Raw genomic sequence first — 24,674 nt, forward strand, 5'->3', positions numbered from 1 at the left:
TGAGGTTTGCGTGATCTGCGCAAAAGGACAGTTAACCCATTTTGGGCGGGAACCCCTTTTGGTGTTTTAAACATTATGTTATAATTTAGCTATTGAAAAATAGCAGATCTACAAGCTCATAGCGCGCCACCGAGTGGCGCGCTACGAGCTTGTAGGTCTGCTATTTTTGAAAAATCGTGAAAATATTTATTTCAGAAAACTGGAGGATTTAGAAGGATTTTTTTAAATTTTGAGGTCAGGCCTAAATGGGTCAAATGATAAGGGACAATATCGGTGGCACCCAACTGTAGTACTTTTCCCACCACTGTCCAGGAACTAAAATGTTGACGTAGTTTGTTTTTCTGCTTCTTACAGAAGAAGAACGTCAGTGTGTTGTTAAGCCTCAGCGTGCTGGCTGCATGGGGCCTGATGCTGCTGTCGGCTCGTCTCTATTGGATGGGCAACAAACCACCCAACTTCTCCAACTCTGACAACCCTGCGGCCGACTCACCTCACCTTCTGACTCGAACCCTGACCTTCCTCCACCTGCCCGCCGCCAACGCCTGGCTCCTCCTCTGTCCCGACAAGCTCAGCTTCGATTGGTCCATGGACGCCCTGCCTCTGATCAGGACCGTGGCCGATTGGAGGAACCTTCTCACCGTCGCCTTCTACGGCGGATTCATCGTCCTGCTCTCGTCTTGTCTTCGCGGCCCCTCCTCCAAAGCCAAGGAGGCCCATAACGGCAAAGCCTCGCCGGCTAACGGGAAGGCGAGCACCAACGGGAAGGCGAGCACCAACGGGAACGGCTACCACCACGGTCCCGACACGAACCACTACGCAAACCCGGAGCAGCTGGGCTCCCTAAAGACCACCCTGAACGGGTCGGATATAAGTCTCTACCGCCCCCCACAGGCGTCGCTGCCCCCTACGAGACACGTAGTGGTGTTTTCTTTAGGTCTTCTAGCGTTACCGTTCCTTCCTGCCACCAACCTGTTCTTCTACGTGGGCTTCGTGGTGGCAGAGAGGGTCCTTTACATCCCCAGCATGGGCTTCTGTTTACTGGTGGCCGTCGGGGCGAGGACGCTGTCCGTCAGGCTGAGGACCAGAGGCCGGAAGCTCTTCCTGTTGAGTGTGTGTGCAGGACTGGTGCTGCTGAACGGCATGAGAACCGCTCTGAGAAACACAGACTGGAGCCACGAGGAGAACCTCTACAGATCTGGAATCAGTGTGAATCCTGCTAAAGGTACGCAGTGACGGTTCACAGTTTACAGAGTTGTTCCCATACCGATACCAGTATCGGAAGAGCTGCCGATAGTGCCTAAAACGCTGGTATTGGTGAGTCTATGCCATTCCGAGCCAATGCAAATTACCACATGATATTGGCCATATAGCCTAGGCCCTATGCGGTGAGTGTCACGACGGCGTGGTGGACGGACGGACTGACTGACAGGTTTTAGCGTGGCTGACGCTAAAACCAGGTTTTACGCTAAAACCAGGTTTTAGCGTTTTTGCAGGTTTTCATAGTAAACTGCAACTTATGGTCGCAATTCAATGTTAAATAAAGCTACAGTCCTTAACCCATTTTGGGCGGGAATCCCTTTTGGTGTTTTAAGCATTCTGTTCTACTTTAGCTATTGAAAAATAGCGGATCTACAAGCTCATAGCGCGGCACCGAGTGCCGTGCTATGAACTTGTAGGTCTGCTATTTTTGAAAAATCGTGAAAATGTGCCTCAAATCTTTGAATATATATTCTTTCAGAGTTTCAGTTTTTAACTAAAATCTTTGCTTCTGGGGGGGTCCCTGGAACAACATATTTTCAGATGCCAAATACAGATACTTTTTGGGGTCCTTGACATGAAATATTGAGAACCACTGATATAGAAACATGAGGTTTGAAATGAAATTTCGACGTCAGGCCTAAATGGTTTAAGAGATAAATAAAGTCCACGAGACCACTGTGGAGATAGTCTAATTGTATAATATTCATTTGTAATTAATCTCATCTCTCCCATACAGCTTGGGGAAACTTGGGAAACGTTCTGAAGAACCAGGGCAAGATGGCGGAGGCCGAGCAGGCGTACAGGAACGCTCTGTACTACCGAAGAAACATGGCCGACATGCTGTACAACCTGTGAGTTCATCCTTCTGACTACAGAAACCTTGACAGGATGGGGGACTGTGCGTTAGTCCGACCTCCCGTTAGTCCGACTACGACACTACGTGGCCGGTTAAGACTCACGCCGTGGCTTCCGCGTGTGGTTGTCGTTAGTGTTAGGTTTTGGGAGAGAGAGAGAGAGAGAGAGAGAGAGAGAGAGAGAGAGAGAGAGAGAGAGAGAGAGAGAGAGAGAGAGAGAGAGAGAGAGAGAGAGAGAGAGAGAAGGCAGGAACTATTGTATGGCAGCGAAACACAAACATGATCTGACATACGGTGAGGTAAAACCCTTTTCCAGTCAACACAAGACATGAAACAGGACTTGTGATTGGTGGAGAAATAGCTTCCTTTGTGCCATTGATCTGTTCCTGCTGCCAGTGATGTGATTAATTGTGATTGGTGGAGCCTCAGGGAGGCTTCTAATTCCCACATTAACCCTCATTGTCAAAGGTGTTTTATAGCCTAGTCTTGTTACGGCCATCAGAATGCTGACTGTATAGAATGTGAGGGAAACCAAAGTTAGTATGTTTTGTTAGTGTTTGCGGTGTTGTTGAAAACAGAGATTCTGTTTCAACATGATGTCGGTACATTACATCACGAATACAGGCGTTTACAGGTTTTGTCTCAATGTGTTTTTATTTCTGAATGAATCCCCCAACATCACCTTGTTTCTGTAACTCCATTAAACAGCTGCCCTCTTTACTGACAGCTAGGCTCATGTGACAAAGTAACATTTTCCTTGAGGTTATGTAAAATGTGATAATGGGTAAAAAGGGGATCGCATCTGGTGAGAGAAGCTTCTTTGCTGAATATTTACACATATTCGGTGCTTGACAGACAGACCATTTTTCTCTCCCCAATTATTATTAATATTATTATTATTATTAGAGTAGGTATTATTATTTACAGTAGGTGAAACGGCACCAAACATTCTCCTCAACGTAGTGGCTCTTCTGTGACTTCTTAAATGCAGTTGTGTCCAGTTTGTAGACTAGAGGAGTCATGTCGCATCTCTCTGTTCCCCAGGGGCTTGCTGCTTCAGGAGAACCAACGATATTCGGAGGCGCTGCATTATTATAAACTGGCCATTGGGAGTCGACCAACTCTAGCATGTAAGTACTCTTAAGAGACTTCTATAACGTCATACAGTATCGTCTGTCGGGTGGAAACCTCATAATATGAGCTTTCCACCCGACAGACGATGCTGTCAATCAGCGTAACACAAAACACCAATCAGTGAACGACACTAGCCCGGAACACGGAACCTGATTGGGTCCAAAATCTGGACCCTGCTTTATAATGCATGGTTGATTTGTGGGAGTAACAAAAACGCGACGTCATCTTCAGTCTCCAACCTAATTGTTAATTTGGAGGAGTATGCCATCACTCCTCTCTATATAACATTACTTGTTAGTCAGTCATTGTAGTTATCATTGTATGGAGTATCAAGTAGTATTTCGCTGCTAATTAGAAGACAGGCATTGCGTATAGCTTTTTTCTTTATTCCTTTATTACTTTTATGGCCTGACCCTGGCTTATCGCTGCTTACAGCTATATTTATATTTGAATTGCATTGTGTACAAAGAGGGTAGTAGCATAAAAACATTATCTACTGCTTTTGTATTGTACTATTTTGGAAAGCAGGGGGTTAAGAAGGTCTCATTTTCATTCTGGATCCTGGTTAAATCACCCCTGGCTGCTGGGTCATTTCATCTGGTTAATTTCACCCCCAGCTGGGTCATTTCATCTGGTTAATTTCACCCCCAGCTGGGTCATTTCATCTGGTTAATTTCACCCCCAGCTGGGTCATTTCATCTGGTTAATTTCACCCCCAGCTGGGTCATTTCATCTGGTTAATTTCACCCCCAGCTGGGTCATTTCATCTGGTTAATTTCACCCCCAGCTGGGTCATTTCATCTGGTTAATTTCACCCCCAGCTGGGTCATTTCATCTGGTTAATTTCACCCCCAGCTGGGTCATTTCATCTCCACAGTGAAGCCATGCGAGTCAGTCTCCCTCTAGATTATTTATTACTCATATCTGGGCTGAGAAACTGAGAATCAATCTCTCTGCACTGAGAATCTATCAATCTATCAATCTGACTCAGAAGGACAGGTTGGATGGAAGTTACCAATATTCATGTTCTCCAAGACCAGTGGTTCCCAAAACCTTTTAGCTCGAGATCCAAAAGAGAAAAATGTGATGTCTCCCCGGGACCAAAGCTAGTGAAATTAGCAGATCTTCAAGCTCACAACACGTTGCGATGTGATGCGTTGTGAGCTTGTGGATCTGCTATTTTCACCCCTTCTTAAACGTTTAATTCTTCTTCTGAAAATTGTTGATTTGTTTTATCTTTTGAAATAATAAAACAGCGATATTTACTCGTGAATCGTGAAAATGTGTCTGTGACCCACAAAAGGGTCCCAAACCTCTCCTAAATCCTTTGTTCCTCTCGACCAACTTCTTCTTATCCACTTTGATGTGTTCTTTCCTCTCCTCCCTTCACTCTCGTGTTCTCTCTACTTTTGGGATCGACTTTCTTCCTAATGTCTCCTCATCTCTCTGTCCCTGTCCTCTTGAAACAGCGGCCTACTTGAACACAGGCATTATTCTAATGAACCAGGGCAGCCTGGAGGAGGCCAAGCGCACCTTCCTGACCTGTGCCGAGATCCCAGACGAGAACCTCAAAGACCCACACGCCCACAAGAGCTCCGTCACCAGCTGCCTCTACAACCTGGGGAAGCTGCTGCATGAACAGGGACGACAGGAGGTGAGTGCTGTTATACTGTTGCTATAGTGCTGTTTAGGTTGCACAATATGTGCATTCATTGAACATTTTGTTAAAAGTTTGCAGAATGGGTACAGTTCAAGGAAAGTACAGGTTAGAGCTTTAAGCAACTAGTCGACTATTCAACTAGTCGACTAGTAAATCCACCATTTGACCTTGTTGGTACTAGTTGACTAGTTGATAAGGCCTCAAGATCAGCTAGAATGCTAGATTATAGTCACCAATGTACACAGTTTTTAAATGTACCAATATTATTAAAAATAGTTTTTTATATATATTTTTACATAATAGGTAGTTAAACAACTCGTCGACTAGTAAAATCACTAGAAGTGAAAGCCCTACAGGTCAATACAAAATCTGCTAAAAAGCCCTAAGGCTTGTTTACATAGGTCCTCCATTTTCAATACATCAGAAAATTTGTGTTTGTTGTTTTATTACTTTATGTTGTCGTATCGCGGTAGGTTCTGAATCTCTGCACCAACACCAACGCAACCTCCTGGAGTGGGTCTTAAATGTTGCTAGTAGTTTCTGCCAAAAAATAAAATAAAAATAAAAAAGAGAAATACCTAAACTATTATTTGTAGTACTAGTTTGGAGTACATCTTAAAATCTTTTTGTTGCATATTGTTGGCAAGACAATATTTCGAATCACCCACCCACTAGAAAGTATGCATGTTGTTTTGTATCTGTAGTAGTATATTTGGAAGACAGAAAATCTAGTTCTGGAAAAATCCTAGCCGGGTTGTGCTTACAACTACACCCCGCTTCTTTGGCTAACGCAGAAGTGCCTCTCGGCGTCTTTCGCAAGCCTACACGGGTTGTGCAAGGACGTGCTGTACTTGGCCAGTAGCCCCGACTGCCACTGTGGCACTGTGCCGATTTGAACAATTTGGGATAGGGTTTTTTGTCTACTCTGGCAAAATGTCATGCCGATCAGTCCAGTGGTGTCTGAGATTAACTGTACACAGACGGACAGACGGACAGGTGCAAAAACAGAATCTCCGTCTCCTGGCCTTTCGGCCCGGTGCAAGGAGATAATATGGTAAAACTTGAGTTTTAAATTCACCACTGGTTTCTTCTTATTGTGCCAACAGGAGGCGCTGTCGGTCTATAAGGAAGCTGTACAGAAGATGCCTAGACAGTTTGCACCACAGAGTCTGTTCAACATGATGGGTCAGTTACTGATGGAATGCCTCTATATCTTCATCTCCATTCATACACTGAGCTGCTATGTGCACTGAAATGTTCATGTTCTGTGAAGTATCATTTACATACAAAGTGGTATTTTGATGAGGTGAAACCTCTGCATTGAATTGAATTTCCCTCGACTCCAAAAAGTAATTGAATGTATTTTGTGTGTGTGTCTAGGCCAGTGATTATCAACCTTTTTAATTTCAAGAACCATCCATTTTATATTCATTGATCGGCCATTGACCCCCATTTGATAGGATTTAGATCTCCGGGACCCCAATCTGAAATGGGTATTTTTAGACACGATTATGTTCTGTCATTTAGTCCAGAATTCCCTTACTGGCTGTGTACTTAAGTTAAGATAACAGTGGAACTCTGATCAAAATAGCCATTCTCGCATGTTCTCCAGTTGTATTTACTTTAAATTAAATAATTATTGCATGATGGTGAATATTAAATATAGATCATTTATCTGGTGACACCCTCAAGGACCCGAACCACATGTTGAGAACCACTGGTCTAGGCCTAAATGGGTCCATTAACACACGTAACACAGTCTGGAAACTGGGAAGAGCTTTACTGGTTCATTAGCCAGGCTTAATTAAGACGTGAAATAAAGTAAGATTGTGAATCTTTGAAATACTTGCTTACTTTAAAGTCATTGAGGCCAATTCTAAATATGTCTTTTTAGAAATACAGTTTTCAGAAAGAAATGTCAAAATTCTGTCACAAATGTATTTAGGCGCAGACCAAGATAGCAAGCAAAGATTTGAGTTAAAAAGGTTTGCTTTAAAATATATATGAATTCAAAGATACACACACACACACACACACACACACACACACACACACACACACACACACACACACACACACACACACACATACACACACTTCAACACAATGAGGATCATTTTTGTCACATTTTTTGAATACCTTTCTTCAACAGTACTTCAATAAAAACATGTTTAATATACTTGAGCCACCTGTTGGATTCCAACACTAATATTTCCAATAACTCTTAAACATGTGCTCAGTCTTTAGTGTAGATGTAACCGACATGAGCGACATCATCTCCAAGAGAAGCGAAACTAATCCCTGTAATAAATCACATCTCTCGTTGTGTTATTGTATTACTAACTACATCACTGGAAGCACATCATGAGTGCATAGTTGATATTACAGCAAGGCTAAAGCCTGCAACATTCCTCTGGGCAGCCTGAGCACATTGAGAGAGAAAGAAAGGGGATATGTGTTTTGCCAGGTGGAGGGAGGGCCGGGGGGGGGGGGGGGGGGGGGGGGGGTCTGGGGGTTCAAGTGATGTCATTAAACCCTCTTTACCACTGGGGAAAAAAGTGACAAGCTTTTTTTTGTCTCTGTGACACATCTAGGGGCCACAATCTCAGAGATCTCAAAGATTTTCCTTTAAAATGTCGACATATTATTGCTTATAGCAGCTTTAAAGGACTTGTAATACCATAAAACATTTTGAAATTTTGAAATTAGAAAAAGTGCCCCTCGGGGCACAGGTCTCCACCAGGCCAGGTCAGGTTATTGTGGCCTCCTGGTGGCGCTATAATAGGCCAATGTGAATAGGGTGCCATTTCTTCTTACGCCTTTGATAGCAATTGGATGATTTGAGGCAATTTGTTCCAAAAATGTGTTTTGCAAAAATCCACCTGTTGGTGGCGCTATAACAGGCCAATGAGAAAAGGGTGGGATTTATTCCTCAGCCTAGTAGGAAAGTGCGTGAACATTTTCAAAAAAATTGCACGCTGCGTTCATGATTTGAGGCTTTTTGTTCAAAACAGGCCAATCCTGCAAACTTTGGAAGCCACTGTGAGCCAATTAGGATGGAATATGAAATATCGGACAAATCCGTCTTGAGCACATGACTGTAGAGATACTGTGTAACGATTTGCGGGATATTTGGACAGAATCTGGAGGAGTAATATATATATATATATATATATATATTTTTACAAAAGTCGGCCTCTTGGTGGCCCTATAAAAGGCAGATGTGAAAAATGCAGGGCAAAGGTTTTTCCTCTGCCTCTAGGGAGTGTGCATTCAACGTTTCACACAGATCGGTGCAGTTATACTGTAGGTAATCGGCATCGACCGGGTTAACGGTGCCGGAGATTAGCTGGTAACGTACGGACGGAGTGCAAAACATACTCTCTCCCCATGCCTTCGGCCTGGTGGAGACTGTGAAGTTGCCCGAACGGCCAAGGCTCCAAGAATCGACAGTCCAAGAATGTAGATCTTTGTTGGTATTTTATTTACCTCAAAACACAGAGTGAACGACCCATGCTGGATTTGACTGTGCAGGCAAAAACAATACTTATCGACAATACACTTTCAAATAACAGAAAGTAAGAAATGAACACTTGACAACTAAACTAAGGAAAAACAACAAACCAAGAACTTAAGAAACTGAAACAGGCTATGCCTTCCTGGAAGGCCCTGGCAGCTCTCCCTTGGAGTTGTCTACTTTGTTAGTCTCAAGCAACACTGATCATTTTCCACTCAGGCTCCTCCCCCAAACATTTCCACAAGCCTCCCTTATATACCAGGTGAGACCCACCCACAATGATTAGTAATTGGACCAATCTACTCAAACAAGGTAAACCATGACCCATGAGTTAGACCAACTATACAATTACACATTTCCTTCATAGAGTCTGAATGTTTTCCAAGGCATCAAATCAAACACAAAACAATTAAGATAGCATCAGGCAACACATAAGTATATGATGCTACACATAGCCACACCTCCAAGGAGCTTGATGACAGTCAATTCATGAAAGCAGCTGTGCAGTGTGCATTTGTAATGTTCCGTTTTACATTGTGGAGTCTTCTAGTGTCTATAGGGCACGGGTTGCCCCGTGACAGAGACAATGAAAAAAAAACACCAGTACTACTACTGCATCAAATGCAATCAACACAAACTATACTAAAACTGATCAAACATTGGCTAAATTGTCATATAATGTAAGAAAGAAAATCACACCCGTGTGAACTGAGTGGTGTAAGGTCTTATATAGCCTGATCAGCTGTGGTCTGACGTAATGTCTGACGTAATGAAATCACACCCGGGTGAACTGGGTGACCGTAGCAACCATGCTCATTTTTTGGTACGAACAGTCAGACAGACAGACAGACAGACACGTAAACTAACAAAGCCAGTCGTAGGAGTGGTTTACACCACTCAAAAAAACATGCATGGATAAGAGTCAACAGAGTTCAGACCCTCTTATCTGTCTTATTGCACCTGTTAGGAAATGGAACAGATTGATGCTTATCAAGTTATCGATTGTCTCGACTCTCGCACAATCTACTGCAGACTCTCTCTGGAGGAAGGTTAATGAAACTGTGTTGTAACAATGCAATCATTTCAGTGCCAAACTGGCTTCGGCCTCATCGTTCTTCTGATATTTTCTTTGAGCTTGAATTCTCCCCCGTCAGCAATTCCTGTGCCCGTACATGTGTTGAAAGTGTACTTATAACCCTTTACCCCCACATGCACCTCTGTGAGTCCAAGAATGAGTTCCTTCTTAGTTTAAACATCATCTAAAATATGTTTTCTTGAATATATGACCTCTGTTCCAGGAGAGGCCTACATGAGGCTGAACAGGCTGCAGGAGGCGGGCCACTGGTACAGAGAGTCTCTGAGGTCCAAACACGACCACATCCCTGCTCACCTGACCTACGGCAAGCTGCTCTCCATCACCGTAAGTCCCTGTTCTCTGACTGCTGACGCGCACACACACACTTGCATGCGTGCACACACACACATACATGGACAGCCAAAAAGTACCGTTTATATGTGTGGTGGGGGGCTCAGAGTGTTTCCACTAAGGAAAGTTGGCAGTGATTCAAGTAGCTGCCTGGCAAAAAAAAAATATATAATTTATATCCATCAGTGAATTTGTTGGGGTCTTTGAGACCACCAGACAAAAGGCTGTTATGCTCTGTCGTGTGCCGAAATTGGCAATCTACAGTACAAGCTCTTGTAGGTCGGCTATTGTCGGTGTGTGGCAACGTCGTGCGACAAAGTATAAATTGGACATTAGCCGGCTTAGACCAGCGTTAACTTAGCCCACTCCTGGGATGCTTCCATCCATGAGTATTTACAGTGTACGTTTTTGGCCAGGGACCCCCGGAAATGCTTTGGCAATGTCTCGGGACCCCCGCCCCGACCCCTCCCGACCCCCAATATAAATTGACTGCTACAATAACCTTAAACCATTTTGGGCGGGAACCCCTTTTGGTGTTTTAAGCATTGTTATAATTTAGCTATTTAAAAATAGCAGATCTACAAGCTCATAGCGCGCCACCGAGTGGCGCGCTACGAGCGGCGCGCTACGAGCTTGTAGGTCTGCTATTTTTGAAAAAACGTGAAAATAAAATTAAAAACAAAAATATTTTTTATTTATTTTTTTAAATAATTTGGGGACCCCCTAAAATAATTTGGCGACCCCCCCCGAGGGGTCGCGACCCACGGGTTGAGAACCCCTGTACTAGAAGAAAGAAGAAATATGATTATGGGACACATCCGGTCCTTTCAGGGACCTTGGAGTGATGCTAACCTGACAGTGACGTCGCTGCCAAACACCTTTCAGAGAACAAGAAACAAGGCAGCTGTTTTCATCTGCATAATTAAATATGTGAGTGTGTGCTGTCTGAAGGTCAGAGACATGGGGAGTGAGTCTGGTGCAGCACAATGCCAACACTTAAGTCACTGGATAAGCTCCAGGTGTGTGTGTGTGTGTGTGTGTGTGTGTGTGTGTGTGTGTGTGTGTGTGTGTGTGTGTGTGTGTGTGTGTGTGTGTGTGTGTGTGTGTGTGTGTGTGTGTGTGTGTGTGTGTGTGTGTGTGTGTGTGTGTGTGTGTGTGTGTGTGTGTGTGTGTGTGTGTGTGTGTGTGTGTGTGTGTGTGTGTGTGTGTGTGTGTGTGTGTGTGTGTGTGTGTGTGTGTGTGTGTGTGTGTGTGTGTGTGTGTGCACATGCATGCGTGCAATCGCAGTCCAACCAGCCTGATTGGCTGACTGCAGATTGGCTAGAAGTGCTCACCTCTCAAGCTGTAGATGGCAACAGATATCTTCCTTATTGAATTTACGCGTAGAGCTACATGAGATTGATTTTAGAAGGCATTTGTGGAATCGGCCTCAGGTCTTCATGGGTTAAATAGAATGCAAACTAGGAAACCCACTTTATAAACTAAACTGAATTTGAAATGAGAACTAATGAACCATGATGGTGACAACAGATGTGTCACCACCATGGCAAATGATACGTAGCTTGCAGAGTTAGTTCAGGCAGATATACTCGAGGGTCTCATTCAGTGCTATGCAAGTTCCACATGTCATACGCTGCCTGTCGTGGCAATCAGCTGACCATTTGGGTGGGGTACCCATTCAGGCCTGACGTCGAAATTTCTGACAATTTCTGAAAAATCATGATAATTTTCTGAAAGATTTGAGGCACATTTTAACGATTTTTCAAAAATAGCAGACCAGTGGCGCGCTATGAGCTTGTAGATCTGCTATTTTTCAATAGCTAAATTATAACATAATGTATGTAACCACCAAAAGGGGTTCCCACTCAAAATGGGTTAAGCTCACCTAGGGCTGCAATCTTTCTGCATTCCTTCTGTTGCATTCCTGGTTGTCGTTATGAGCTGTTTGCTCCCACCGCCACCCCAGCATCACCGGTGGGCTCTGCTATTTTTGTTCCCCTGGGGGGGGGTTGTTATTGTATATCTATCTCCCTGCTCTTAATGGTTGATGGGGCGACTGTGGCTCAAGAGGTAGAGCAGGTCGTCCAATGATCCATGGGTCGGCGGTTCGAATCCCGGCTCCTCCTGGCTACATGTCGAAGTGTCCTTGGGCAAGACACTGAACCCCACATTGCTCCCGATGTGCTTGTTGGTACCTTGCATGGCTTCCGCCGCAATCGGTGTATGAATGTGTGTGTGAATGGGTGAATGTAATGCACAATCTATGTAAAGCGCCTTGGATAAAGGCGCTATATAAATGCACCATTTACCATTTACCATTTGATGATGGTTGTATAATTGCGCTGAGCAGGAGAACAGAGCAGAGCCGAACGCAAAGATATAATATAATATGCACAATTCTCATTCTATAATAATATTTGTTCAATCTATTCGTGAGTAATCTGACTGAACAGATGTTGTGTGAGGTTTGACTGAGGTTTTGGACGAGGAAGTACACATATCCCATGATGCTCTCCGAGTGACCTCTGTGACCTCATCTAGAATGACTGTCCCCCCTCAGGGTGCTGGTGATGCAACACACAACCAGAGGTCATTCCAGCGCTCCGTACGGACACTTTCCATAAACTATGAATGCATGTGCACAGGCACAGGTGCTGAATTCCTCCAGGCACTGGTCAACAGATCCAGGGCCCTGAGAGAGACATATAGATTGAGCCCTGTCCCCCTGTCTGTCCACAACTAGGCTTAGGGGACATACAGGAGAGGCTGGACGTTTCTGGGACAATGGGGCCCACAGTCAGGCTTATAATTAAATTACGCTACTTCCTAATGAAATCACTCCATCAGATACATGTGTCCATCCAGACTTCAGGACCCCATCCATGCTACAACAACATCAGATACATGTGTCCATCCAGACCTCAGGACCCCATCCATGCTACAACAACAACAACATGAAGTCCTGTCATGTGGGAGAGTAAACTTTTATCTTTACCTTCTGGAGTCTTATGATTTCAATATGTTATTTATTAGGGTACACTATGCTGTTTTGAATTTGCTTAACCCATTTTGGGCGGGAACCCCTTTTGGTGTTTGGTGTTAGCTATTGAAAAATAGCAGATCTACAAGCTCATGAACTTGTAGGTCTGCTATTTTTGAAAAATCGAAGAACCACTGACATAGAAACATAGCTTTTTCAGAAAACTGTCAGGATGTAGAAGACATTTTTAGAATCTGATCTCAGGTCAAAATGGGTTAATAAACATGATATTGTCTCTGTCGGTAGACAGAGTTCTGAGCTCAGAGTTGAGCCAGAAGGCAAAGCTCTCTGTCTACCGAGCGATCTTCGTTCCTACTCTCACCTATGGTCATGAAGTGTTCCTACTCTCACCTATGGTCATGAAGTGTTCCTACTCTCACCTATGGTCATGAAGTGTTCCTACTCTCACCTATGGTCATGAAGTGTGGGTCATGACCGAAAGAATAAGGTTGCGAATACAAGCGGCCGAAATGAGTTTTCTTCGACGGGTGGCTGGCATCTCCCTTATAGAGATAGGGTGAGAAGTTCAGTCACACGAGAGAGACTCGGAGTAGAGTCGCTGCTTCTTCGCCTGGAAAGGAGCCAGCTTAGGTGGTTCGGGCATCTGGTTAGGATGCCTCTCAGGCGTCTCCCGACGTCCTCGAGGCACGTCCCACTGGGAGGAGACCCCGGGGCAGGCCAAGGCGCAGTTGGAGGAAACACATCGACTCACTGGCCTTGGAACGTCTCAGGATCCCCCAGGAGGAAGTCACTAATGTTGCTCTGGAGAGAGAAGTCTGGAGCTCTCTGGTGGAGCTGTTGCCCTCGCGACCAGGACTACGGATAAGCGGTTGAAGATGGATGGATGGATGTCTCTGTCGGCCAGAAACCTCTTATCTCCATAGTCTAACTTTTTGTGTTTTTTGGTAAACTTACGCCCTACTTGGCCATACTACAGCGTCACATAAAAGTGTAAAAGGTAGATTCATTTAAAATTTATTTCAAATATCTACATACTGAATCGAGCAACTTAAAAACTGTCTGGGGTGTTCACATAAGCCTGAGTAGACGATGACATTTTTGGAAAGTGAAATATCCCTTTAAGTTGTGGACATGTGATTTATTTCCACCCGAAAGACACAATAGGGAGCCCAAGACATTAAAAAGACAAACCCCTTCATTGCTCCTCCATGTACCCACATTTCTCTCACCTTATACTAAACTTTGTAGCTTCTATACTTCTTCTAGCAGGTTCCAGGACCGTACACTGAGTCAGGCTCTGGTCCCAGTCAGAGACCTCTGGGTGGAACAGGAGTGGAGTGGAAGAGAGAGCTGTGGTCAGTCAGCGCTGCTGTGATTGATGAGCTACAGCTTAAAGCTGGGATACACTCAGTGGCAATGCTAACCGCTAGCTAGCTCCCACTGGGATAGTAGCCTTCAAAATGCAAACAGCTCAGGTCTAAATGTAGACGATACGGGCAATGTAAATATAGCTTTTACATATCTAATATAGCTTAGATACAGTATCTCCACAGCACAATGTTGAAGTTCAATTTTAGGCAGAATGGACAAAATATCTGCATGATGGCGGCAAAAAATATGTACTGTCTAATGCAGGGGTCTTCAACAGTGGGTCCAGGTAGGGGGTCCTCAGAGATACTGCAGTGGGGGCTGCCAGATCTTTGTGTGATAGGATCTGCTATATTTTGCGAAGAGGTTTGAGGTGGAAGGAAAAAAGAGCAGACCAAGCACAGAGCCAAAGGACAGGTTTACAGAGTATTGAGGGTTTATTATCTCTATTCTCAGCTAAGGGTCGTGGGTCCTTGGCCTGATAAACGTTGCTATAATGGTTAAGATACTCAAAATTGTAGTGTACTGTATTTATAGATACCGGTACTTTTCCCCCACTCTTGGACGGACCTGTTAAATCCTTACATTAACTCTAAACTGCTCTCCTTTTCAAATAGCGAATGATACAATGGGGAAGAGAAGTAATTGAATGTGAAGTTTGGCTCATTTAGAGCCAGCCGTGAGCATATGGTAAGAAGCTAATGAACCCAAACTAATATGAACAGTCTCTCATTTCACGTTTCACGTAGAATCCATCGGCAATATGGAAGCAATCAGTGCAACAGCGAAGAGGAAAGAAAGGAAGGGAGGCCTTGTTCACAAAGAAAGACGCAATATCTTTCTCACACACACCTGCATGCACACACACACATACACACGCACACACACACGCATGCACGCACACACACCCTTTGAGGCCTTGATGTGTTTAAAAGGTGGGGGAGGGGGGCGGCATACCCTTCTCTTTATGAGCTTCAGTTTCCTGGTGCTGAACAGCAGTGCTGCCATGTCTCAAGCCATGCATGGCGGCACAATAAAATAATGCGTAGCAGACGCGATAAACTGCAACTGATGTTGTGATGGCTGTGTGTGTGTGTGTGTGTGTGTGTGTGTGTGTGTGTGTGTGTGTGTGTGTGTGTGTGTGTGTGTGTGTGTGTGTGTGTGTGTGTGTGTGTGTGTGTGTGTGTGTGTGTGTGTGTGTGTGTGTGTGTGTGCGTGCGTGCGTGTGTACGCGCGTGCGTGCGTGCATGGTTGTGGCACAGGATGTGCAGCTGTACATTAACCTACTATAGAACAAAGGATGTAGAGCAAGGAAACTACATGCAGGTGTCATGAGCAGAAATGTGTCATGTGTTAAACTGTTACAGCTACTACCTGCCTGCTTGGATCCAAGTAGAGTTGTTACGATGCCAGCATCAGAAAAGCTGAGCTGATATATCGGCTCGGTAACGGCGAGTATGGCTGTCCATGCCATTCCCGTACGATGTCCACGTCTTTTATCGCATGATGTTTCCTTTACAATCAATCATATTCAGTTGATGTTGCACGGCCGCTTTATACTCTTAAGGTGGTTGCACACTGGACGCGTTTTTCTGAAAACTGGAGAAACGCCACTAGAAATCGGAAAAACGCGCTCGGTGTGTGGGGACCTTTACTGTACTATTTACATGATTATTTTTAATAACTTATAGCTGCCCGTTAACTATTATTTATGGAATTTGTATTCATTCCTAGATCCAATGTAGGAGCTGATGGGTGGTTGTAATGTGCTTTCTCTCCTCCAGGGGCAGAAGACAGAAGCAGAGAAGTACTACCAGAAAGCCATTCAGCTAGACCCCACCAAAGGAAACTGCTACATGCATTATGGTAAGAAATACACTCCATGACCAGCGTTCAAAACTCTGCATTCAAACTTCATCATCATCATCATCCTCAACCATTTCACTTGAATTTCACACAAACGTTTCTTTTACAAAACCAACCAGGTGGCCCGGGCGGCTAGTGTAGCGCAGGGGTTCTCAACCCGTGGGTCGCGACCCCTCGGTGGGTCGCCAAATTATTTTAGGGGGTCCCCAAATAATAATAAAAAAAAAATAGCAGACCAAAAATAGCAGACCTACAAGCTCGTAGCACGCCACTCGGTGGCGCGCTATGAGCTTGTAGATCTGCTATTTTTCAATAGCTAAATTATAACATAATGCTTAAAACACCAAAAGGGGTTCCCGCCCAAAATGGGTTAAGGTTATTGTAGCAGTCAATTTATATTGGGGGTCGGGAGGGGGCGGGGCGGGGGTCCCGAGACATTGCCAAAGCATTTCCGGGGGTCCCCGGCCAAAAACGTTGAGAACCCCTGACCTAGGCTGCTAAGTCAGCCTTACGGCGTGTCGCGGGTTCAACTCCCGATCCCGACGATCGGGCCGCGCGTCACTCCCCATCTCTCTCCCCATTTCCTGTCACCATACTGTACACTATCCAATAAAGGCAGAAAAAGCCCAAAAATATATCTTAAAAAAAAACAAAAAAAAACAACAACCAGGTAATCAATAATTTATTTATACTTGTTATTGTCACAGCTAAAACCCTTCACATCAAATCCAGACCAAATTCATTACACAAATATGTTAACATTAACCCATTCTGGGCGGGAACCCCTTTTGGTGTTTTAACTAAGCATTATGTTATACTTTAGCTATTGAAAAATCGTGAAAATGCCGCACAAATCTTTGAATATATATTCTTTCAGAAGACTTTTTTTTATTTATTTCGACGTCAGGCCTAAATGGGTTAAATACACATACTGGGCTCTTTGTCTTTTGGTTGAACGGAGCTGCTGTAGCGTGTTAGAATCATGCAGTGGCATTGTCAGTTTCAGTTTCAGTTTATTTTATTTATAGTACAAAATCACCCCAGGGGGTCTCTGTGCACTTTACAGCATTAATACATCAAAAAACAAATCAAACACAAATAGCATAGCAATAAAAACATAGTAAAACATGGTAAAATGTGCATAGCTGTATGAATCATACTGATTAAAACTAAGCGGAACCGTAGTGTATAGAAAAAAGGTGTGTTTTTAGCCTTGACTTAAAAATGTCCAGGGAGTGTGCATTTCTGACATCCTGAGGGAGAGCGTTCCAGAGACAGGGGGCACGGTGTGTGAAAGCTCTGCCCCCAACCGTTATTTTATTGTGTGTTGTGACTGTGAGTTTTCCAGCATCCTGAGAGCGTAGTGGTCTTGGAGGGATGTATATATTTATTAAACTGGACATGTAAGGTGGTGCGAGTCCATTTAAGGTTTTATAGGTCAGGAGGAGTATCTTGAAGTCGGCTCTGGCCTGTATGGGTAGACTGTATTGTGTGATAATGGGTTAGCAGGTGGTCTGCGTGACCTTGTTTCAACAGCACTGTTGAAGCTGATACGGACATGTGAGGTAACACAGGCGATATAAATCCCATTTAGACCTGAGTTAAAAAACATTCACTTTGAAAGAATATATATTCAAAGATTTGCGCCACATTTTTACAATTTTTCAAAAATAGCAGACCCACAAGCTCGTAGCGCGCCACTCGGTGGCGCGCTATGAGCTAGTAGATCTGCTATTTTTCAATAGCTAAATTATAACATAATGTTTAAAACACCAAAAGGGGTTCCCGCCCCCAAAATGGGATAACCGTCCGGAATGCTCGCCCCCAAAACACACTCGCCCCCATTTCTTTTTTTCTTGTAATCGTTTAACTGAGGATATGTTTAGAAATAAGGTTATGTCCAGGCATAGTTTTACTGAGGTTTAAGTTTAGGAATACGGTTGGACAGTGTTGAACTCTATAAAGACCTCATTTTGGGCAGAGATTTATATATATATATCATGTTTCCTAAAATTGTAGCTTGAGTAGCTAAGCTCCTTGACGAGGTGCACAAGTATGAATGAAGCTCAGCTACCGCAAGTTACAGCAACCTCATCATAAACTGAAAACATTCATTCAAGTGAAACAACCATAACATTTTTCAAAATGTCTTGAAAAAAGCGGATCTATAACTTTGTATTTAAAGGTACATTCAGTGATTTCACTTAATTCAACTATCACTTATTTTTTCTTATTTTTTGGATAATCCTCCCTACTATAAAGTGTGCTGACCATATAAGGAGTTCCTCCCTGTCCCCAGTGAGCCCCTGGGGTCAAAAAACCCTAGTTTTGGTTTGGGCTTTGGGTGGCAAAGCCTTCATCCAATCAGGATGAGAGGGGCCTTCCTCCAATCATGATCGAGTGGGGCGGGCATTGGTGCACGTGCTGTTGGTCTGTTGTACTTCCCCCACTGTAGAGCGCGTGCATGTGCACAACTTGTTACCGGGTGGACCGTTTTTTTCTCCAAATCACCCAAATCACTGAATGCTCCTTTAACGCATGCATGAAACACAACCCCTTTTTCAGAACAACAGCATCGGACTCAATGAACTGCACGACTGCAAGCCATTCTCATACTGACAGTAAAGACGTGATGCCACGTGACGTGATTTGGGGCAGCGGTGGCCGAACGGTTTGCGGAGCGGTCTTGTTATCGGAAAGGTCGCCAGTTCATATCCCCGGACCGGCACGTTAAAATGACCACCGCTGAAGTGCCCTTGAGCAAGGCATTGAACCCCTACCATGTAATGTTCTATGAGCAGGGTCTGGCTGTAAACAAGTTCGTCGAGCTTAGTCCATTCACCCTGGGTAAACAAAGAACTTTGCTTTGCTTTGCTTTGCCACATCTCATCCACGCCTCTCTGCCAAAGCAGCATTTCATATCGCTTTGGAAAGGACGGGGTGCTTTTCTCCTATCTACAGGATATTCATAGGAAATGAAACGTGGCCTGTCTGGCCGAAAGAGCAATTGTCGCTATCTCCCTCAATTCCTCCCGCTGCTTTCCCTGTGTGTCTTTTGGGGGTTTGAGTTGTGTTTGGGTTTTGCGTGTAGGTTGCTGTCTTTGGACTGGGGCTGTTTCCTCTTCCTGAGATCCACACGCGCTTTTCTTCCTCTTCCCTCTCAATGTTATCTTGCAGTCTCTTGTTCTGGGTGAGGATTATTTGGAATGGTACCGCTCCCTTATCCTAATGCTGGAAATTGCGTGTGACTGACACACTCACGCACAGGGTGTGATTGACAATCATACACTGGTGTGTATGATTGTCTCGTGTGTGTGCGTGTGTGCATACGGACGCACGCACACATGCACACAGTGTGCATGCGTGAGTGCGAGGAAGTGAGAACAGAGATGGTAAAAGCCCACCAGAGGTCAGATAACAGAGATGAGCCTCCTTTCCTGTCATTGTTTTCAGTTAAAACACATGTTTACATGTGTGTATCATCTCATTCAAATAGCAGATCTAAAAGCTCACAAACCTCTTTTCGGCAAATATAAAAGAGTTGTAGAATACAGAGTGAAAGGTCAAGTTTACTAAATATTGAGTGTTTTAGGTCGCCTTCACACCAGGATGTTATACTGCGATTAAAACGAATCCTGCTGTGTATTGTCGGAAAGTGTGCTTCGTTTGGCAGGTGTGAAGGCTCATTCGAATTCTGGTGCGGATCAGACAATCGCATTATAGTTCGCCAAAAATCGAGCACCTGAAGAGCACCTGACTTCGATTCACTGCAGGTGTGAATGCAATCAGCATGAAATAAAGGAAAACGAAGCAAACAATGTGGCGGATGAATGAGGAGCAAACACAGTTGGAGACTGAAGGCATATTTTACGCAGCGCAAAGATGTCCCTTTACTGTGCGTGGATAGACGAGGTCAAATGAGGAGACCGAAGCCCTCATGGAAATATAGTCAGACGAACATGTTAATCAATTGCTTATAAAAACACTGCAGTGTACAGAATATTCTGTCTGTCTGTCTGTCTGTGCGTAAACATGGAGCGCTGTCACTGTGTGGGGAGTGGGGACTTTCTTCATCTTGTTTAAATATAAATACTCCACAATTAAACATGTTTAGCTCAGCAGGATCTATAAACTGTAGCTAACAAGGTGCACGCGCACACACACACACACACACACACACACACACACACACACACACACACACACACACACACACACACACACACACACACACACACACACACACACACACACACACACACACACACACACACACACAATTACTCAAAGTAGCATTTTAACACCATAGATTCCAATGTGTAGTTTATGAATTGAACACATTGCTAAAGTTCCCTGCTGCTGTTGACACAGTGCAGTGTGAACGCAAATGCAGCAAATACAAAATGCAAGAATGATGCAACTTCAACCCACCAATCGCAAAGAGTCTTAAGTGCAGGTGAGAATGCGACCTAAGTGGTTAAGTCTGAAAACACACATTCACATAAATTCAACACTGATAGTGCCGTCTATGAATCTATGAAAAAGTTGAATCTGCAAAACTATTTTTATACAACATGTGTTTGTGTGTGTGTGTGTGTGGGGGGGGGGGGGGGGGGGGGGTCTTCTGTTTGTCTACAGAACAGTCTTCTGTTTGTCTACATTATAGACACTCTCTCTCTGCCAGGCGGCCTCCGGCACGGCCTCCCACCGGAAAACACATCAAACACCTCCTATCCTCATCATCTGTGTTTGCACACCTCAACGGACGGAACAATGACCTCTCTCTCTCTCTCCTCTCCCCCTCTCTCTCCCTCGTTGCATTGTCTGTGGAGGATTCTTCCACGCTTCCCTCTGCCTTTGTTTGTTCTACTACGACATTCTCCATCTCTTCCTTACGAGCTCTCGTGTGTATTATCATTCCGGCCTGCGGGCGGCACACAATCTTTCACATTATCACGCCATCGGATTGTTAAAGTCAGAGTCCTTGATAACGATCACTGGGTATTACTTTTATACACGTCTTCTTCCGAATACTAATACTAATACTAATAATACTAATACATTATTTTTAAACATTTTTAAAATCTGATCTCAGGTCAGAATGGGTTAATACATTACATTCTGTGGACTTATGCAACCGCTCATTAAAAATACTGGATTTTACTTTGTCAACGTCCACTTGTACGGTAGTCTTCTTACCAAAGCACTTCTCTCTCTACTGTACCTCTCTGCTTCCTTTGCCAAATGCAATTACTGATCTTTTTAATCACTTCTATTTGTAAAATCCACAAGATTCTTTTTTACATGCATGGCTTCCGTACGAGTAGCATATATCAAGTTCCACATTCTCTTGATTACTTATCACATTTCTCTGTCGAGTGGAAACATATTATGTCCAAAACGTTTACTTTTTAGGACTGTTATTGATTCTGTTCATGTGGCAGCCATGTCACACAATCCAGGGCACAAGTTGTCAAGTCCATTTTGACATTATAAAAAGATGCTGGAAAAGGGGACAGGGACAAGCTCATTTAGCGAAGAATAGAAATAAATAGATGTTTTAAGCATGCCTCCCCCAAGGAAAATGCTGAAAGGAAGGGACAGGAGACAGGAGTCACGTGACTGGTCGCCATATCACAGAAGACATATCACAGGTTGTTTTCTAATCAATTCCTTTTCAATGTGCACAGCACATCATTTTATTGAGGCATCTAAACAACGGCAGGTATCGTTTATGTCTCGGGAGGTATCGCGAGATTTGGTTGCCAGACAGGAAACGATGGACAGTCTCACGACACGATACTTGACACGTTCAGAATCGTACTTTGTGCTCTTTAGATACCTCCATGAACTTACACAGTGTACACATCAAAAAGCAACACAGTAGGCAATGATGTGTTTATGTCTTCTTTTATTTTCCAGAAGCGATTCTTTTACAATGGTCTCAATTTCTTTCTCTTCTCAATTAGGGCTCAAGTAGTCCCATTTTCTCCAGCCTCTACTCCTTCTTCACAAGGTCCTTTAGCCTCCTCTGGATGTTCCAGAGCGTGTCGGCGCTCTTCCTCAGCCGTGCCGCCTCCTCGACGGTCAGCGGCACGTTGACCACGGCCGCCACGCCGCCGCCGCTCAGCACGCAGGGCAGCGACAGGAACACCTGCTCCTCGATGCCGTACATGCCCTTGACCATGGTGGAGACGGGGTGAACGCGGCCCAGGTTCCTGAGGACGCTCTCGGCCAGGTCGGCCACACTCAGGCCGACGGCCCAGCTGGTGTAGCCCTTCAGCCTGATCACCTGGTGCGCGCCGTCCACCACGGCCTCGTGCACGGCCGCCCACCGCTCCTCGTCGGCGTGCGTGCCGATCTCGGGGTGCAGCGTCCGCAGGCCGACGCCGCCCGCGCTGGCGCCGCTCCACACGGGCACGCTGGTGTCCCCGTGCTCCCCCAGCACCCAGGCGTCGACGGCCGCGGCGTGGACTCCCAGACGCTCCGCCATCAGGTGGCGGAAGCGCGCCGAGTCCAGGCTGGTGCCGCTGCCGAGGACGCGGCGCTCGGGTAGCCCGCTGAGCTTCCAGGCGACGTAGGTCATGACGTCGACGGGGTTGGTGACCACGATGATGGTGCAGCCGGGGCTGTATCTCACCACCTGCGGCACGATCTCCCGGAAGACCTCCACGTTCCTCTCCACCAGGTCCAGGCGGCTCTCGCCCTCCGCCTGGCGCACGCCCGCCGTCACGATCACCAGGCGGGAGTGGGCCGACGCGGCGTAGTCCTTGCCGCCGACTATCCTGGGGGTCTTGAGGAAGACGATGGCGTGCTGCAGGTCCATGGCCTCTCCCTTGGCGCGGTCCTCCATTGCGTCCACCAGGCACAGCTCGTCGGGCAGGTTGCGGAGCAGGATGCTCACGGCGCAGGCCATGCCCACCTGGCCCACTCCCACCACCGTCACCTTGTTCCTGGGGGGCTCGGGGGGTCCGGCAGCGGCGAGGGGGGTCAGGAGCTTCTGCTGCACTGACGACATGGTCGCAGATCTTTGCAGCTTTCTAAGATCAATTAACGTTCTGTTCCAGAGGAAAGAAGTGAATATTAAAGCATCGACAGTAAAAAAAAAATATATATATATATATATATATTCTACTTGTCGATTCGGTAAATTAGTCTCTTACTTTGTTTAAGAAGTTAATCTCTTATATAGGCTGCATCGACAGAGTCCTGGTCTGACCTCACCTACATGCAAACTGTCGATTTGTGCCACAAGCCGTTGCACTTCGCCCCCTTTGTATTTGCATTGCTATCTTGCCAATATTTGAAGTTACATCATGGCAAAGTAACTCCAGGAACCCACACTGTCGACGCCTATGCAGGGTGCAGGGGGCACGTCCAACTCGTTTGCGGTGGGTTTTGAAAACCTTATGCCCAAACCAAAAATCTGAAACGAAAAGCCACATTTTTTTACGAGTTCCTCCCCAGCTATTATGGAGGGCAGACAGCGGGATAGAAGGTTCTGGGGTGGTCCCAAGGTGTACAGTTGGAGGCCATCGATATTGTCCTTTTCTTTTTGCTGAGGTTTGCGTGATCTGCGCAAAAGGACAGTTAACCCATTTTGGACGGGAACCCCTTTTGGTGTTTTAAACTATGTTATAATTTAGCTATTGAAAAATAGCAGATCTACAAGCTCATAGCGCGCCACTCGGTGGCGCGCTATGAGCTTGTATGAGCTTGTAGGTCTGCTATTTTTGAAAAATCGTGAAAATATTTATTTCAGAAAACTGGAGGATTTAGAAGGATTTTTTAAAATTTTGAGGTCAGGCCTAAATGGGTCAAATGATAAGGGACAATATCGGTGGCACCCAACTGTAGCTCTTGTTGCACTAGGTATGTTGGCTGGGGGGATATGCTGGAGGGGGATGCAGAGGCCTAAACGACTGCTAGGGTTGTACGTGACACTGTGTGCCTTATTTTGTGTGTGTGTATATTTGAGGGGCGCTATCCTCTCCAACGTCTGGCTTTGTGTGTGTATATTTGAGGGGCGCTATCCTCTCCAACGTCTGGCTTTGTGTGTGTATATTTGAGGGGCGCTATCCTCTCCAACGTCTGGCTTTGTGTGTGTATATTTGAGGGGCGCTATCCTCTCCAACGTCTGGCTTTGTGTGTGTATATTTGAGGGGCGCTATCCTCTCCAACGTCTGGCTTTGTGTGTGTATATTTGAGGGGCGCTATCCTCTCCAACGTCTGGCTTTGTGTGTGTATATTTGAGGGGCGCTATCCTCTCCAACGTCTGGCTTTCGTGCGTGGCAGCCAAGGCAATGGACTTTCTATGTTTTTCTTATTCATGCCCCCCGTGACGTCATGTGACAGCCAAGTCTATGGACCTTTATGTTTCAGACATCATTTTAACCCTTTAACACTGTTTCAGAAATCACATACTGTAGTAGTAGGACTTGACATGTTGTCAGCCGTGAGATTGTATTTTAAATGTATATGTCATTTTATTTTTATTTAATCCATGTTAACAACTTCAACTAATTGAAGCGCTTTCCATCAGCTCTTTCTCGGTCTCCTGGTCAGTTTCTACTGGAACAGTCTCAGAG

General features: G+C 45.1%; 2 protein-coding genes across 2 annotated transcripts in view; one reads left to right on the plus strand and one right to left on the minus strand.

Moving 5' to 3' along the window:
• Positions 1–24,674, plus strand: part of tmtc2a (transmembrane O-mannosyltransferase targeting cadherins 2a) — an 87,415-nt gene that overhangs the window by 51,975 nt on the left and 10,766 nt on the right. The window contains exons 3-9 of the mRNA XM_079494449.1: positions 355–1,222; positions 1,997–2,111; positions 3,159–3,244; positions 4,718–4,902; positions 6,015–6,093; positions 9,724–9,845; positions 16,005–16,086. Coding sequence (XP_079350575.1) covers positions 355–1,222; positions 1,997–2,111; positions 3,159–3,244; positions 4,718–4,902; positions 6,015–6,093; positions 9,724–9,845; positions 16,005–16,086 — 1,537 coding nt within the window. The remainder of the gene's footprint in view (positions 1–354; positions 1,223–1,996; positions 2,112–3,158; positions 3,245–4,717; positions 4,903–6,014; positions 6,094–9,723; positions 9,846–16,004; positions 16,087–24,674) is intronic.
• Positions 22,085–23,104, minus strand: LOC306916296 (L-lactate dehydrogenase B chain-like; the record flags this gene model as incomplete). Its single annotated transcript, XM_079494130.1, has 1 exon — positions 22,085–23,104. One exon carries the CDS (start codon positions 23,102–23,104, stop codon positions 22,085–22,087), a length of 1,020 nt encoding a protein of 339 aa, XP_079350256.1.

Source organism: Electrona antarctica (genome assembly GCF_951216825.1).
Source record: "Electrona antarctica genome assembly, chromosome: 23".
Taxonomy (NCBI): domain Eukaryota; kingdom Metazoa; phylum Chordata; class Actinopteri; order Myctophiformes; family Myctophidae; genus Electrona; species Electrona antarctica.